This window comes from Numenius arquata, chromosome 13, assembly GCF_964106895.1.
Source record: "Numenius arquata chromosome 13, bNumArq3.hap1.1, whole genome shotgun sequence".
NCBI lineage: Eukaryota > Metazoa > Chordata > Aves > Charadriiformes > Scolopacidae > Numenius > Numenius arquata.
The window spans coordinates 16,566,271-16,580,974 of record NC_133588.1 but is presented as its reverse complement, the minus strand read 5'-3'; the positions used below and the strand labels follow the sequence as shown (position 1 = coordinate 16,580,974).

At 39.7% G+C, this 14,704-nt stretch overlaps 2 protein-coding genes across 2 annotated transcripts; both read left to right on the top strand.

Moving 5' to 3' along the window:
• Positions 1-705: 705 nt before the first annotated feature.
• Positions 706-9,703, top strand: LOC141471380 (hypoxanthine-guanine phosphoribosyltransferase-like). The gene is made up of 9 exons (XM_074157891.1): positions 706-723; positions 4,022-4,128; positions 4,859-5,042; positions 5,915-5,977; positions 6,510-6,527; positions 6,747-6,829; positions 7,850-7,896; positions 8,601-8,677; positions 9,656-9,703. The coding sequence occupies exons 1-9, from the start codon at positions 706-708 to the stop codon at positions 9,701-9,703; spliced, it is 645 nt and encodes a 214-aa protein (XP_074013992.1).
• A 1,465-nt stretch (positions 9,704-11,168) lies between these two features.
• On the top strand, positions 11,169-14,186 carry NUDT7 (nudix hydrolase 7). Its single transcript, XM_074158102.1, has 4 exons — positions 11,169-11,220; positions 11,403-11,556; positions 12,606-12,764; positions 13,328-14,186. Exons 1-4 carry the CDS (start codon positions 11,186-11,188, stop codon positions 13,709-13,711), a joined length of 732 nt encoding a protein of 243 aa, XP_074014203.1. The 5' UTR covers positions 11,169-11,185; the 3' UTR covers positions 13,712-14,186.
• The last annotated feature ends 518 nt before the right edge of the window (positions 14,187-14,704 follow it).

The following is a 14,704-nucleotide window of genomic DNA, read 5'->3' as shown; positions in this document are numbered from 1 at the left end:
AGATAATAGCACAGTTTGGTACACTAAAATAATCAGATTACAGTGAATGTCAGTGCGATTTGATTTGAAATGTTACTGGAACTATCACCCCCTCATTTTATGAAAGAATGAGCTGGAAGAATGTCAGACAGGGTTGCCCATGTCTCAACAGCTGCAGACCTCTGCTTCGAGTCATCTTTTAAAATATGGCTTTGTTTATTGAAATACTGATTTTTTGACAGCAAGTTAGCACACATTTTAAAAGATGTGGACTTTATCACAACAATGGATGCGCAAATAACATGTAACAAACTGGTGTATAAAATTACCTACTACACCTATACCACTTAATTACCATCTGCTACAACACAGTAACTCACTTGTGTTTCCAATTAAAAAAAAACCAATACCTTACCTACCTAGTCCTTTCCCACTAATTTGATTCATGAGCTTCCTTTTTGCATCTCCCTCGTTCCCCACATCTTTTCTCTGATTGGTTGCAGCAGGGCTCATGCCTATTTTATTTCTGGTTAATCTGATTAAATAAGAACCTGGGATTGTGATGTCAGTGCATTAGCAGAAGGAAGTAATGCTTCCTGTGGGAAGGATGGCAATTTTGACCTTTTAGAAGCAGGTCATGATCTGACTGCAAGACGAAAATAGAGCAGGACAAACTGCAGTAATAATACCAACTCATTCTCCGATAGCATAGTTCAAAGTAAGATTATGGCTCATGGACTGCAGGTAAGAGAGCAGAATGCACTCATATTTGGTTATTTGATTGAAGGGAGCTTTAGGTGTGGGGGAAGAGGTTAGCTTCAGCAAAAATAGCAGAACATTAGAAATACTGACTAACGAAAGGCCTTGTTTCCTATATTTACTCAGGAGAAAAACTGGCTTTCAGAACAGAGGCATCTTAATAGACTCAATTTTTTACAAACTTATGACATTATTTATTTGACTTTAATATATTCATATTCTTTCATTCTGTGCTGATGAAACAATACTTACTTATAGATCTCTATTGTACAAAATTGCTGTAGTTCATTGTGTTGTTTTTCCCCCTTAAACTCAGAAACCTACATCAGTAAATGAACAACAGATGAGACTGAATCTAAATTAAACAACTAATTCCTCAAGTTATAAACTCATGATTTAAAAATTTAATGACTTTGTCTGATAGTTTAGTAGATTGCTTTATTATAATGAGATGTTGCTGTATTATTTAGTATGTGCCACAATAAAAATGCTTTTATGAGCCTGTAAGGTATATGCAGCATGTTGCTATGGTGATGTGGTGCTCACACTGATGCAATCAGTGTGGTTCTGTTCATGAACCTTTCAGCAGACCTTAAAAAATGCTTCACACATAGCAACAAACAAGATATTAATGTACCAGATACTGTTTGCAAAAAGTAGTCTCAATAAGCATAGTTGTTAAGCAAATAAAAGGTGTTAAACTGCACTGTTGGAGCAGCTACAAGCAGTAATCACTATGCACACCTGTATGCTTCCAGATTAACTTTAGTCAATAGTTACATTAACATGGACAAAGCTTATCCTTCACTTGAGCTGATCCAGTTGTGACGCCTCTCACCAAATGCAGCAGGAAGCTACATTCATTGGCAACAAGGATGAACTTTAACTTGCTGTGCAGATGAAAGCCCAACTTATAACTGCAAAAGCAAATTGTAAGGCTGAAGTCCATTAAATACGGCAAGAAGCATCATGAGCAAAAAAACTGCTCAAATTGCAGGTAGCATAGTTACTGCATTTAAGCTGCAGCTACGCAGAATGCAATAGAGATGGGGATCTTGCGGGGAAAAAACCAACTAAACAACCCAAAACCCAACAACAAAACAAAAAACCCATCCTACAGCACTTTTAAAACTGTTTATCATATCCATGACTATACTTAAAGGTACTTTTTCTGTAATCCAAATGAAAATTATGCTTGCATGTTCCAGTAGTCTCAAATAAAAAGTCTTGTAACTTTGACCAATGCTTCTAATTATGTCCTATTGCCACTGCTTCTTGTTGACAGATTCCCAGACATCCTGCATGCGTATTCTGTCTGTCACCACTAACAACCTCACACAGGCAGAAATTAGCCCATTTCAAACTGGCCAACTGGGCTAATATAATACTCAAACAACGATAAGCAGTTCTGCACTACATTAAAGCCTGCTCTGAGATGCTACTGTCTGGCCTCATCTACAGCTGATACCAGCATAACTGCCAGTATCTCTTCCAAGATTAATAAAGCATGAAGAAACTTAATTTAAAAACAACCCTTCACCCAAGCTTTCACTTTGCTGACTTCAGCCACAAAAAACATAACTAAACCAGGCAAAATAATACTGCTGACACTCTGAACAGTGCTCAACTGCAAGGCTATTCCGTAAGTCTAACTTGGAACATCAAGGCCTATCAATTTTGAGTACTTGCAGAATATAGTTAGCTCAGCCAGGATGAGATTCTATATGCGCTGCCTTGTACTATGATAATCTGTTCTTTGAAAGTCTTGTTAATGCCTGTCTGTCTAGTTGTATCTTTAAATGAAGTAGGCTATTTGTGGCCAATTTAAAATAAACTGCAGTGATTGGTTCTCTCATTTTTGTGGCTGCTGTGAGTTTTGCAAATAATAGCCGACTTCTGTTCCCTACAGTCTGTTTTTCCTTTCTTCCTAAGCACTCATCTCTCCTATGCCAAAAAAAGGAGAATTAAAAACAATTCATCTGTCTAAAGAGTTGCAGGTGTTAACTTGTTTGTTAGCAATGCTTTATGCTCTTACTGCCTAATTCATAGCTCTGTGCTGCCCATTAGCAAGCCACTGAATTGAGTTCTGTTGAATGCAACTGGTGTGTAGTTCACCTATTGTGCACTAGTGAAGCTTTGAGCCAGCTTTGAATTTTTCTTTCAATTTGTTTTGTATTTTTTGACAATAACAGGACAATATTAGATGTGACAAAATCCCACTACTTCGAGGTTTTTCTTAACTTATTTCTAATACTTTCGTATTAGCCCTCTTATTCACAATTGTTTCTAACTCATTATATTTTTTCTTGCCTGCTTTTGTACCATCATTTCATAAATGAACAAAGACCAAAGCTTCCATTATGGTCTTGAAAAGTGATAGAATCCAAAGACATAGATCTGTTTGGGAACAAAAGACTAGGTAGAAGGGAAGTCCAAATGGAGAATATGTCATTTCTAGACATCCAGACACCTCTGGGTGCAACAACCTGGAGCCAGCATGTTGAGAAAAGAACCGTAATTCTAAGGCCTGATGGCAAAAGGGTTAAGGCCCTGATCTGTGGAAAGTAGCTGTGGCCTCTCCCCAACCATGTTGAGGAGCAATCTGCTTAGTAGGGCTGAACTGCAGCACAGTGGGTCTCTGGTTCCCACCCGTGGCCACCCTCTGCAGCTCCTCCTCTTTCCACTACCATCTCAAAGCTTCTCCTTTGGGATAAATCGTCTCCCCTGTCCTCTGAGACAGGCTCTTACCTCTGTGAAAAGCTCAGTTGTAAATTCACACTTTGGAGACAGAGTTTTCTTTCTTACACAATGGAAAATGATGGTCAAGGTAATGCAGCATTCTCAAAGACATCGGCTGACTGGAGATCAAGCTGTAATCCCAATCTACTTGCCTGAAAATTAATTTTTGCTGGGCTACCACAGGAGCAACCTACTGCGCTCTGCAGAAGGGGAAATGGAAAATACAAGAGGGGGGCGTTGTTGTTGGTTTGGGCGGTTTTTATGGGTCGATGATGGTTGAGACTTTATCTTACAATGACTGGGCCAAAGCAGCTCTCTATCCATTCACATCTCAGACAAGCACAGTAGCTCCTGAATAATCAGACAGATTGTGAAATGTTCTATCAGTAAGTTCAAAAACTCTCAGACATATTTTTATTTTGACACATTATTGGGGGTGTTGGGGTGGGGAAAGGAGTATTTCTCCATATTAACAGAGGCTGGAAGTTTTTTTTCCTGTATGGCTCTGTCTTTACTCTCAGAGCTATTCCCTTTTCATATGCAGATAAGAGATGAAGAAAGCGGCTACAACAAAAATCTATTTTGCATTCCTAAGCATTATGAAGAAGATCTAGAAACAGTTTTCATTCCTCATGGACTCATCTTGGACAGGTATGAGGGTAAACAACAAAGAGCAGTGATAGTGATGCCAATGATCCATTTCCCTCCAAATGAAAAGCCTGAGGCCCTGCCCTGCATAGCCCATGAGAAGCATGGAAACCCTGCAGCTATAACACTTGTGTTCTGGAGTTTATACAAGAGGAGTTTTATGGAGAGGATTCCTCTACAATCCCAGTTAAGTTTCCACATTATCTCAAATATCTTTAAACTTTCCTATTATGCATTGTTCAGAGATATAGATTAAATCAAAAAGTATGTTTTAAACTGAAAGAGAATAGACTTAGATTAGATATTAGGAAGAAATTCTTTACTCTGAGGGTGGTGAGACACTGGAACAGGTTGCCCAGGGAAGTTGTGGCTGCCCCATCCCTGGAGGTGTTCAAGGCCAGGCTGGATGGGGCTTTGAGCAACCTAGTTTAGTGGGAGGTGTCCCTGCCCAGGGCAGGGGGGTTGGAACTCGATGATCTTTAAGGTCCCTCCCAATTCGAACCATTCTATGATTTTTATGTCAAAAGGAGTAAGCATCATCTTGTGAACTGCCAATATGTAACTAACTTTCCTATGTCTTACCGTAGTCACAATTTTCTGGTTATAAAGACCTAACAGCAATATCACATTAACTTGGACATTGCTTAATATATGGACAAACAAATATGATATATAAAATACTTTACAGGATTTGGGTTTTGTTGTTGGTTGTTTTTTTTTTTTCCCCTTCCAGGACGGAACGTTTGGCTAGAGATATCATGCAAGATATGGGAAGCCATCACATTGTTGCACTTTGTGTCCTTAAAGGAGGCTATAAATTCTTTGCTGATCTCCTGGACCATATAAAAGCACTAAATCGAAATGGTGATAAATCTGTGCCTATTACTGTGGATTTTGTCATAATTAAAAGCTACTGCGTAAGCAATTTTGTTTTCTTTGGAAAATTGACTGTTCCCATAGATTGACATTCTGAATACTGGTAGTTTACATGAAAAGGCCATAAAAATTGAGTTTATGCATATATCCTGTTCAAAGCAACTCAAATTTATTACATACTGAAAAGGAACTGGTTTACCAATCTACCCCAAAGATCAGATGGATATCATATATTCACTGGAATGAACATATAGCAGAACACTTAACATGACAAAGGAAAGGTCAGGTGTCCAACATCCTTCTCTCCAGACCAAAGCTTCCACACAGGTTCTACTCTGTCTTTACTATGGCACCCTCTGGCGGGAGGGAGTACGGAGAGGAGCTTAGCATCAGAGACTTGCTTACTGTCTCTCTCTGCATTAGTTTTCTTTCCTATAGATAATATTGGAGAGACTTGTTTTGATAATCTCTGTGTTGGGGAACAGGTATCTTTTGCCTGAGCCAACCATAATTGGCTTGAGCCAACTACTGTAAAGCAACGACTTAACGCTATTTGTTTCTGTTTTATCTTCTCCCCTCTTTGAAGGCTAGAGCTCTGTGCACTAATCAAAATTTACTCCATGCTAAATACAACAGTTTACAATATCCTATAAATTTTTCATGGAATTCTAAAACAAATCTGTGGTAACAAAAATAGCTGGAAGCAATGGTATCTATTCCATGAATATGGACGTACTCTTGTTCTGGGGAAACATCTGTGTACACCGATTTAAAAGCTGTTTTACAGAAAGAGTGCTGTGTAAAGTTGCAAGTTGATAGGCGAAAAGCAAGAGCAGTACACCATTCATACACATACAAGATAACACTTTTGAGCATGTTTTATGTGACTTCCCTGCCTTCTTTTTCCTTCTAGAATGGTTCACCTACAGAAAAAATCAGTATTGTTGGTGAGGAACTGTCTACACTAAATGGGAAGGTACAAAGTAGCATTTTCAGCTTTTAAGGAGAAAGAACAGTTCTTACTTGTGTCTTCTAGGAAGTCCATCTTTGTAAGATTTTGATACTACATACTTACAGCCACTTACTGCTTTAAAATGCCATGCTTTGAAACAGTGAGTAATTCCCACTGATCTTAATGGAAACTTAACATGATCAGCACTGAATGCTTCTAAAGATCCTATTGCCCACTTTTATCCCACAGCCCCCAGAAATGAACCATCTTAAACTGACTCACGCAGTTTATGTATGCTACTGCTATACGTAGAATAATATATACAATCTGACATAGGTAGCTTTCTCTCAATATTTTATGCTTCCATAAATACTTACAGAAAGACTTCAGAAAGCACTAAAATAATGTAAGTAGTTAAGTGACAAGCTCCTTTGAAAATCAACTGCAACTTACTTGTAACTGATATTTGTAGTGCAAACTTTTCCAGTGTATAATTCACTGAATGTCGCCATGTAAATACTTTCTTTTCTTTCTCTCCCTACATGACCTTTTCCAGAATGTGTTAGTTGTAGAGGTAAGTAAAGACTGGAATGTGGGGGGAGGGAACAACATGGACTTTTTTTCTCCCCGTTTTGCAAATTAATACCTATTGCAATTGCATATAAAAACAACAATTAATTATGTTACTGTGCTGTTAGAGTTGCTGACTGGGTTTTATGCTTCAAATTAATCCACTGACAAACTGTGTTTTCTTCCAGACTCAGAGGATAAATTATTTTTTAATCTCTTTCAGGACATTATTGAGAGTGGTAGAACAATGAAAGCGCTACTTTCAAAACTGAAAGACAACAAACCAAAGATGGTAAAAGTTGTGAGGTATAGTAATATGGCCGCTTACTAATGTATTGTAACGAGAAGAAGCAAAATCATTTAGGTGAATACTCAGTGTATGCTGGTGGGTGTTTGGCTTGAAGTTTGGGGTAAGATGGAAAAGCAGGAAGCAATCCTTATCCATGTGGTGAAAAACTAAGTATTAATTAAACTGGGAAATTTACATATGCCCTATCATTTTCATTGTTAAAATGAATAAAAAATGTTTCCTGGCTTTTTTTGTGTAGTCCATCAAGTCTGATGGATTCCCTGGTTCTTACCTCCTTATGTTTGAAGCAAATACAACTCTCTTCATAGGTTTCCTAACACCTTCTCAGTTGCCTCAATACTACAAGGACAACACTCAGAATTTTTCTAAATGTCCTTAGTAATACAGGTTTTCAGGTCACACAGATTTCCAGAATCTAAGTTTGTCAGTACTTGCAAGACGACTTCTAGATCTGCTTTTAGACAATCTCTAAAAGGAATTTTTTTTAATATCCATGTTTCTGTCAAGTAATCACAATGCTTTGAAAAAACACTTTTTGTTTTATGTACCAGTTACGCTCCTCTTAGTGATTGTCCAGGAGGTTCTCAGTTTCTTCAGAGGTGCACAGGAAAAGCAAGAATAAATATGAGTTTGTGGAAGAAATCCTAGTGACACTGCACAGCTTGACCTCCCTCCCTCCCCATCAAAATCTTTACATACCACTTGAACTTGCTTACCTGCCTGTGCTGTTCTAGTTTGCTGACACATTGCTATATGAAAAGATAATGATTTGGGATACAGAATTGAAGAGAACCAAATGTAAAACAACAGAGTCATTTGGGCCTTCAGAATGATCCTAGATCAGAACCTTTGCTTCTTCCTCAATTATAAGGCTGAACACTACTTCTTTCTGTTACAATAACCTCATAGTTTTAATTTAACTGCATGATTGTAGAAGCTTATGGGGAGGGGTGGGAAAAGTGAAGTATACAGCTTAGAGGAAGACATATTTTTAAAAACTTTTCTCTGCCTTACAGCCTGCTTGTTAAAAGGACACACCGAAGTCCAAGTTACAGACCAGACTGTAAGTAATGCATTTTTCTGGTTGCCCAAAATATGATTTCATAACTTCACTTCATGCAGTAAGTCTGAGAACAGGCATATAAATTTCAGGAAGGCCAAGAGAAATGGGAAGAAAATACATAAAAATTTGTAACAAACTGACACAAAAATTTGTAACAAACTGACAAACTGGTGATTGTAAACCAGCTACACCATGCCAAAACCTCACAACCACCTTCTTTTTTTTTCCTCCAGTTGGTCTGAGTGCAGGTTTGGCTATTTGCTACCAGATAACAGAATCAAACCTTCACATGCTATTGTTTGGGTTTAAACCTAAAAGGCATTTTTTTTAACTCTGTATTAAACTTGCCTTGTTTTCAAACCAAAAATGCAGTGCATCTACTTTTACACAAGTAAAATCTCACTCCTTGTCTCCCTCTCCCATGAGCACCTCATAAGTAGGTTTTAAATACTTATTTTGTTCTTAAAATACATTCTCCTAACACTTTAATTGTATTACTAACTGATGGGGATGGTATAGATTCTAACCTCTGTCATCAATATACAGCTCTGATTCTTAAAGAAGCATGCCAAGTATTTTGAAAGCAAGATGATGTATTTGTTAGGTATTACTCTTAAATAGCTGAAGCATGTGTTGAATACAAACTGTGTACCTAAAAGCTATTTACAACACCCAAGAATAAAAAGAATTGTATTTTGTTACAGATACAGGCTTTGAAATTCCAGATAAATTTGTGGTTGGATATGCTCTTGATTATAATGAATACTTCAGAGATTTAAATGTAAGTACATACATGTGTACCTCAGTTGTTACATACATGACTGCCACCACAGGTAAACAGCAATAATATTAGCTTATACTAGGAGCTCCTCAACAATTAACAAAACTTAAAATCTGACTAGAAACTTCCATTATTAGGGTAAAACCAGTATTAATGTGCCAAGCTGATGATTCGATGTAAATGCAGAAAACTTGTTTGCACCTTACCTTTTTATGAATCTACTCCTCAAGCCTTGTGGCCCAGTCATGCTGTACGATATTCTGGATCCTCCAGGATGGTTGGCAGCATAGAATCTGCTGGCCCCACCTGAAAAAGGAAGTAATTTGTAATTTGGTTTTAACTTGATGTTTATTTGTCTTGGTGAAATCCTATGTTGCTCTTTTTCTAGCCAAGTCTTTAAGGTGGCTGTGTGTGGCCCATAAGTTAAGGTTTTCTCTTATAGTGTGTAACATGGCCATTAAGATCTTTTTTTCCCTTTGTTCCATTAGAGTCTCTTTAGGCTGCACTGAGTACTAGACTTGGAAAGAGCACAACTGATAGAGCTGATCTTTTTTTTTTTCCCTCCTCAGTTTTCAAAAGTACTTTCTTAAATCTCTTTTAAGTGGAAAAGTTTTTAACTTTAAAGTCTTATTAAAAAGACAAACCAGTTCTGTTGAAGACACATACTGGATCTATGCTATTGCAAAGCAATATAAAGAAGGTTACAATAAATGAAGGAACCCGACCTCTTCAGAATAAACAAATTTATAAGTTATAGATAAGCTTAGAAGCAATCTTAACATCTCAATTTTACTGCAAGTAGTAAACTTGCAACCAAACTCACAAAGATTACTGTTCTGGTGTGTTTTCCTTGCAATGCTAGGAATATGACTAAAAATCATTCTTGCATTTTCTCTGATGGTAAAGATGGACTGAAGTTGTATTTTTTTTTTTTTATGGTGTGTGTGTTTGGTTTGTTTTTTTGTTTTTTTTTTTTAGCACATCTGCATTCTGAAAGAGAAAGCCAAAGAGAAATACAGGATCTGATCATACCAGCTTTCTGGAACAATGGTTCAGTGGCATGTACAGTGGATAAATAATAAATAGTAATCTACTAATTGTGCTCTTTTCACAGAAAACTACAACATTTTCTAAATATAGTATTCTATGTATATTTTCCTATAACGATAATGTAAAACAGATTAAAGGTGAATGAGTTCTGTTCAAGTTTCAGTGAAACCTGAACAGAACACTGGCCATAAAATGGCTATTATATTCTGCTGCCATCACTGGGGACACGGCCAGGACACACGTGTATGTAATTATGTTTGGATTTTAATTTACTACATGAAGTAACACATTATGCATAACGTATATAAACTGCACTTATCTTTACATGTGAGCTTGAGCGTGTAGATACATAGACATGTACTTTATGTACCAAATAGGCTGAATAACCTTCTAAGGACTTAAGGTTAAGTAAACTGTACAAAGCACATACCACATAGGAAACACATTTGGTTCTTTAGCTCAATGCAATGAAAAAAAAAAAAGTCAATATTAAGGTAACTAGACTGAGATTAGCTCTTACACATTCCGTGTAACCTGGGGTATGGCATCTTGTTCTTGAGGGATCACATTGATTGTACCATTGTGGTGCCTCTTGAAATGCAGACACCTCTGGTGACTAGCTGTTAAGACTGGATGAAAAACCACTATACCACAAAATTACTTCTGCTACTTGTGTGTCCCGAATGAGAACTGGAGGCTAAATTTTACAGCCCAGAAACTGCACCAAGTTTGAGGCACTATGGCACCTCCCTGCTCCTACCTGTACTAAATGATTAAACTAAGCTCTAAGACCTTGGGCTTTTGTTCACCGTTGTTAATTAAGAGTACTGAGCTGGGCGTCGGTGTTCAATACAGTCCTTTGAGATACTTTAGCCCTCAAGAGCCCTGGGCCGCAGGTGACCAGGCTGCGACAGGGATGTAATGCGGATTTCCAGAGAGCCAGGGGCTGCGGAATGTCACGCAATCCGCCCGTTAAAGCGGCTGAGAGGAGGAACGCTAGTTGCCTGTACGAACGGGACCCTTACCTACGGGAACGGCCCGTACCGGAGCCGCCCGCTGCCACCGCCCTCGCCCCTCTGAGGGCGGGCCACGGAGGCCGCTCAGAGGGCACCGTACCAAACGGCTCGGAGGGTGTCTGCTTTTCCCAGCTGAAAAGAGGAGGGCTGGCAGTTAACATCTGCCTTCTCCGGGTAACTAGCCCGGAGAAACTGCCGCCGACGCCTCGCTGTCCCCGGGCAGGCACCCCGCCGCGACGTGCGGCCCGCTCCTCCCCTCAGCGACCGTCTCGGGGCGGGAACGCCGCGCGCCCCAGCCCCGCGCGGGCCCCCTCGCGTGGCCTGCCCGCCACCAATCAGAAGGCGGATCCCGACGATCTCGCATGTTGATTGGAGAGACCGGCCGTCGGTCAGAGTAGGGGGGCAGGATGCGGGAGTCCGCTCTCAGGTGGGGGTGCCAAAGATGGCGGCTGCGGAGCGGGAGGACGAGCTGGAAAGGTACCGGCCGTCCCTGGCCCTTCCTACGCTGACACGGGGCGGTGTGTCAGCGGCCGAACCACCGCGGCCGCCGGCACCCGATCTGGTCAGCTCTGTGGTGAAACACCGCCGCCGCTGCCTGCTGGGGGCCGGGGTACGGCCTCGGGGTGGGTGTCACGGCGCTCCGTTCTGTTTGCTTCTAGAAAGAGCGTGAAAGAGAAGGCGCGGCTGCGCTTGAGGGAGTTCGATGTCGGAGACAAGTTCTCCCGCCTGCCGCTGGCCAAAGCCTCCGTCCTGCTGCCACTGCTGGTGCGGGAGGGCAGGCTGCACCTGCTGCTCACCGTCCGCGCCATGCAGGTGGGTGCCAGGGCCGGGCCCGGCCCGGGGGTCGCCAGGGAGCCCCCGGCGGGGTGGCCTGAGGGGAGATAAATGGTGGCGGTGTGTTTGTACAAGTCCCATCCACGTGTTCCAGGGCCTGCTTCCCAAACCTCGGTCCAGGCGGCATGGCCACGGTTACAAGCAGATAATCTTAAATACACCAATGATTCCAGTATTTACATGCCACAAAAATGCAGGATACCCAGAAACCTGTGACAGAACAAGATGATTTCCAGACCAGAAAAGGAAATTGTGATTGTTTACTATGACTTCAATAAGAAAACTGTCTTCAGTGTAGCTTTTATTAATGTGACTTTATATTCAATATTACTCTTCTCTCCCTTTCACATATGAAAGGGAACAGCTGAAGCCCCCCAAAACTCTTCTGCCAGTGTTTTTTCTTTTACAACTCTTGTTTTCACCCCCCCACACCCTCAGCTGCCTGTATTCACAGATTATTTACTTGTCTGTTTTTCAGTGGCTGAAAAATTGGAAGTTTTTTGGGGTCTTGCTTAGAAATATTAAGACCATAGTAATTACAGTTACTTCACTGATAAACTGATTGTAAACAGACTTTTTACTGATCTTTGATACACAAGCCTATGACTATAATGTACTTAAAGGCACCTTATTTGAATGTGTATTTTAGAAGTTGTTGCTCTCACCTTGATTATTTTAATCTCATTATTCAAGTTGTCTGTCTAGATTCATCTGTCAGTCTCTTACACAAGCAAGATGATGACATTTTGAAGTATTAAAGTAGAATGTACAGTGTGAATTACACAATATAAGTGATTTCTGATAGTGAGGGTTTATGGATTAGTTGGGTGTAGGCCCAGCTTTTTGTCATGTAGCTCTTAATAAGCTACATTTCTTCTGATCTGCAGAAACCCCTTAACCACCATTTTCAGCGTCTTTTACTGGAAAGATAAATCAAGCATAAAGCGATTCTGCAAAATGAACAAGTGGGATCCAGGAAGAAAGGTAGAACTTGTTATATTTAACAGTAGTACTCCTTTAAATTCTAGCTGAGAAGATCACCAGGGGAAGTGTGTTTTCCAGGAGGTAAAAGGGAAGCAATCGATAAAGATGAAATTGATACTGCTCTGCGAGAAGCTAAAGAAGAAGTGGGGCTCCAGCCAGAGAAGGTGGAGGTCATCTGTAGGCTTGTGCCTGGAATTGATAAAGTAAGCAATAAACTGAGTAAATCGCCATATCATTAGAAAATAAGCTTGGGTTATTTTCTTTTGCAAGGTTGATAATGACCTTTTCAAACCTGTAACCGTAAATCACCACTGCTGCTTAAAGTACACAGCTTGTGTTGCCAGCAGAGTGAAGGGAAGAGATTCTTGCTCTGTTTGGCATTTGTGAGAACAGTTTTTGTATTCCATGTCCAGTTACAGACACATTGGAGTACCAGAAAGATGGTGGTAAACTGGCGAGAGCCCAGCGGACAGCCATGGAGATAGTAAGAGGTCTGGAGAACGTGGGTTATGAGGAGAGGCTGAGGGAAGAGGGTTTGCTCAGCCTGAAGAAGAGAAAGTTAGCAGGGGATGTAGTTGCTCTGGTCAGATACCTCCAGGGTGGTTATAGAGAAGGTGATAACAGATTCTTCTTAAGACAAAGGACACAAGCAGCAACAAAGGAAGTTTTGATGAGAGAAAATTTTAAAATAAAGAACATTCTTTCACTTGCTACAAACTTAGTGTTTGGGGCCTTTTTGATGGCATTTTTCTTTTTTTCCTTTTAGATGAATCACTTGGTAACACCAGTTGTAGGATTTATAGAGGATATGTTCCAGGCCACTCCTAATCCAGATGAAGTGAGTGATGTTTTTGTTGTGCCATTGGAGTACTTCATCGAGCCCTTAAATTATAAGGCCTTGCCTTATAAAACCTCATCTGGTTACTCAAATCGGATGCACTGCTTTATATATGATGACCATGAACGTAAAACGTCATTCAAGATCTGGGGACTTACTGCACACTTTGCTGTATTACTTGCTCTTATAATTTTTGGAAAGAGACCTACCTTTGAAGTTGATTATGATCTTGACAACTTAATTTCATCTGCTGAGAATAACTTCATGAACTTATATGCATCTGTATATGAAAGAAAGAAGAGTAATTTATGACAAACTGGTCTGGCAATTAATTTATACTGAAGGAGGAGAAAGGGTTTTGTTTATTCCCTTTGTACCTATTATTTGATTGAATTTCACACTTGAATTTCTTCTGAATTGGCAACCTATTAAAATTTATTTTTAAATAATCTTTTTAGGTTGACAAGCCCTAACTATATTCACATTATTTTTAATCTGTTTTAGAGTTGCCAAAAGCATATGGTATTTTTGATGGCCTTAATGTACAGATTTGGAAGAATCTTTCTCAGTTTCTGCTATTATTTTGTGTGGTTTGCCTTCTGTATAATGAGATAATACTATTTTATCTAATTTTTGTCTGTTTGAGTTAGAATGTGAGAATTTTTGGGGATCTGTCTCTTACTGTGTGGTATACTATATATGGACAACATAATGTATAGAGTCTTGTGTGGTAACTTTAAGCACTTACGAAATGCACAATAAAATACAAAAGGTGGCAAGTGCTTTCATAATCTTGTTTTTTTTTGGTTGGGTGTGTGGAGGAAAGAGGGAGGTATGACTATATGACCACCTAAAGAGGGAATCGGATACATGATATTCTGATAAATATCTGATTTTTTCTTAAGCTTCCCGGGACAGTCCATTGTAGTCCTTTAGCCGTGCCTTACAAACTTCAGGGTCTTTTTCATCAGTCACATTCTCTGTACATCTCTTGTAATTTTTGTTGCTTTCCAGAATCTTCAGTGAACCTCCCTCCCTATCAAATATGTGATAGTCAAACCTGGGCATAGTATTCTAGTTAACCATATATTTTGGTTGGATAGGACAGGATTACTTCACAACTCCTTTTTCTATATCCCATTGTGATTGCTGTTTGCGAAGCAGCATGGTAATACTGACTCAGATTCCACTTCTTCCACTAAAGTGCCGCCTCCTTTTCTGACAAAGCTGCCCGTGTTCCTATATTTGTATACATTTGTTCCTATATTGGTATTTATGACATTCTGTGTTCGAACAGTTGATTAT

What these genes read in the sequence shown, in the direction of transcription:
- NUDT7 (XM_074158102.1), top strand. Translation starts at nt 11,186, where the DNA reads ATGGCGGCTGCGGAGCGGGAGGACGAGCTGGAAAG. An exon ending in TCACCGTCCGCGCCATGCAG is followed by an intron (nt 11,557 to 12,605) that starts GTGGGTGCCAGG and finishes TTTAAATTCTAG; the next exon opens with CTGAGAAGATCACCAGGGGA. An exon ending in TTGTGCCTGGAATTGATAAA is followed by an intron (nt 12,765 to 13,327) that starts GTAAGCAATAAA and finishes TTTTCCTTTTAG; the next exon opens with ATGAATCACTTGGTAACACC.
- LOC141471380 (XM_074157891.1), top strand. An exon ending in AAGATGGTAAAAGTTGTGAG is followed by an intron (nt 6,830 to 7,849) that starts GTATAGTAATAT and finishes TCTGCCTTACAG; the next exon opens with CCTGCTTGTTAAAAGGACAC. An exon ending in TCCAAGTTACAGACCAGACT is followed by an intron (nt 7,897 to 8,600) that starts GTAAGTAATGCA and finishes ATTTTGTTACAG; the next exon opens with ATACAGGCTTTGAAATTCCA.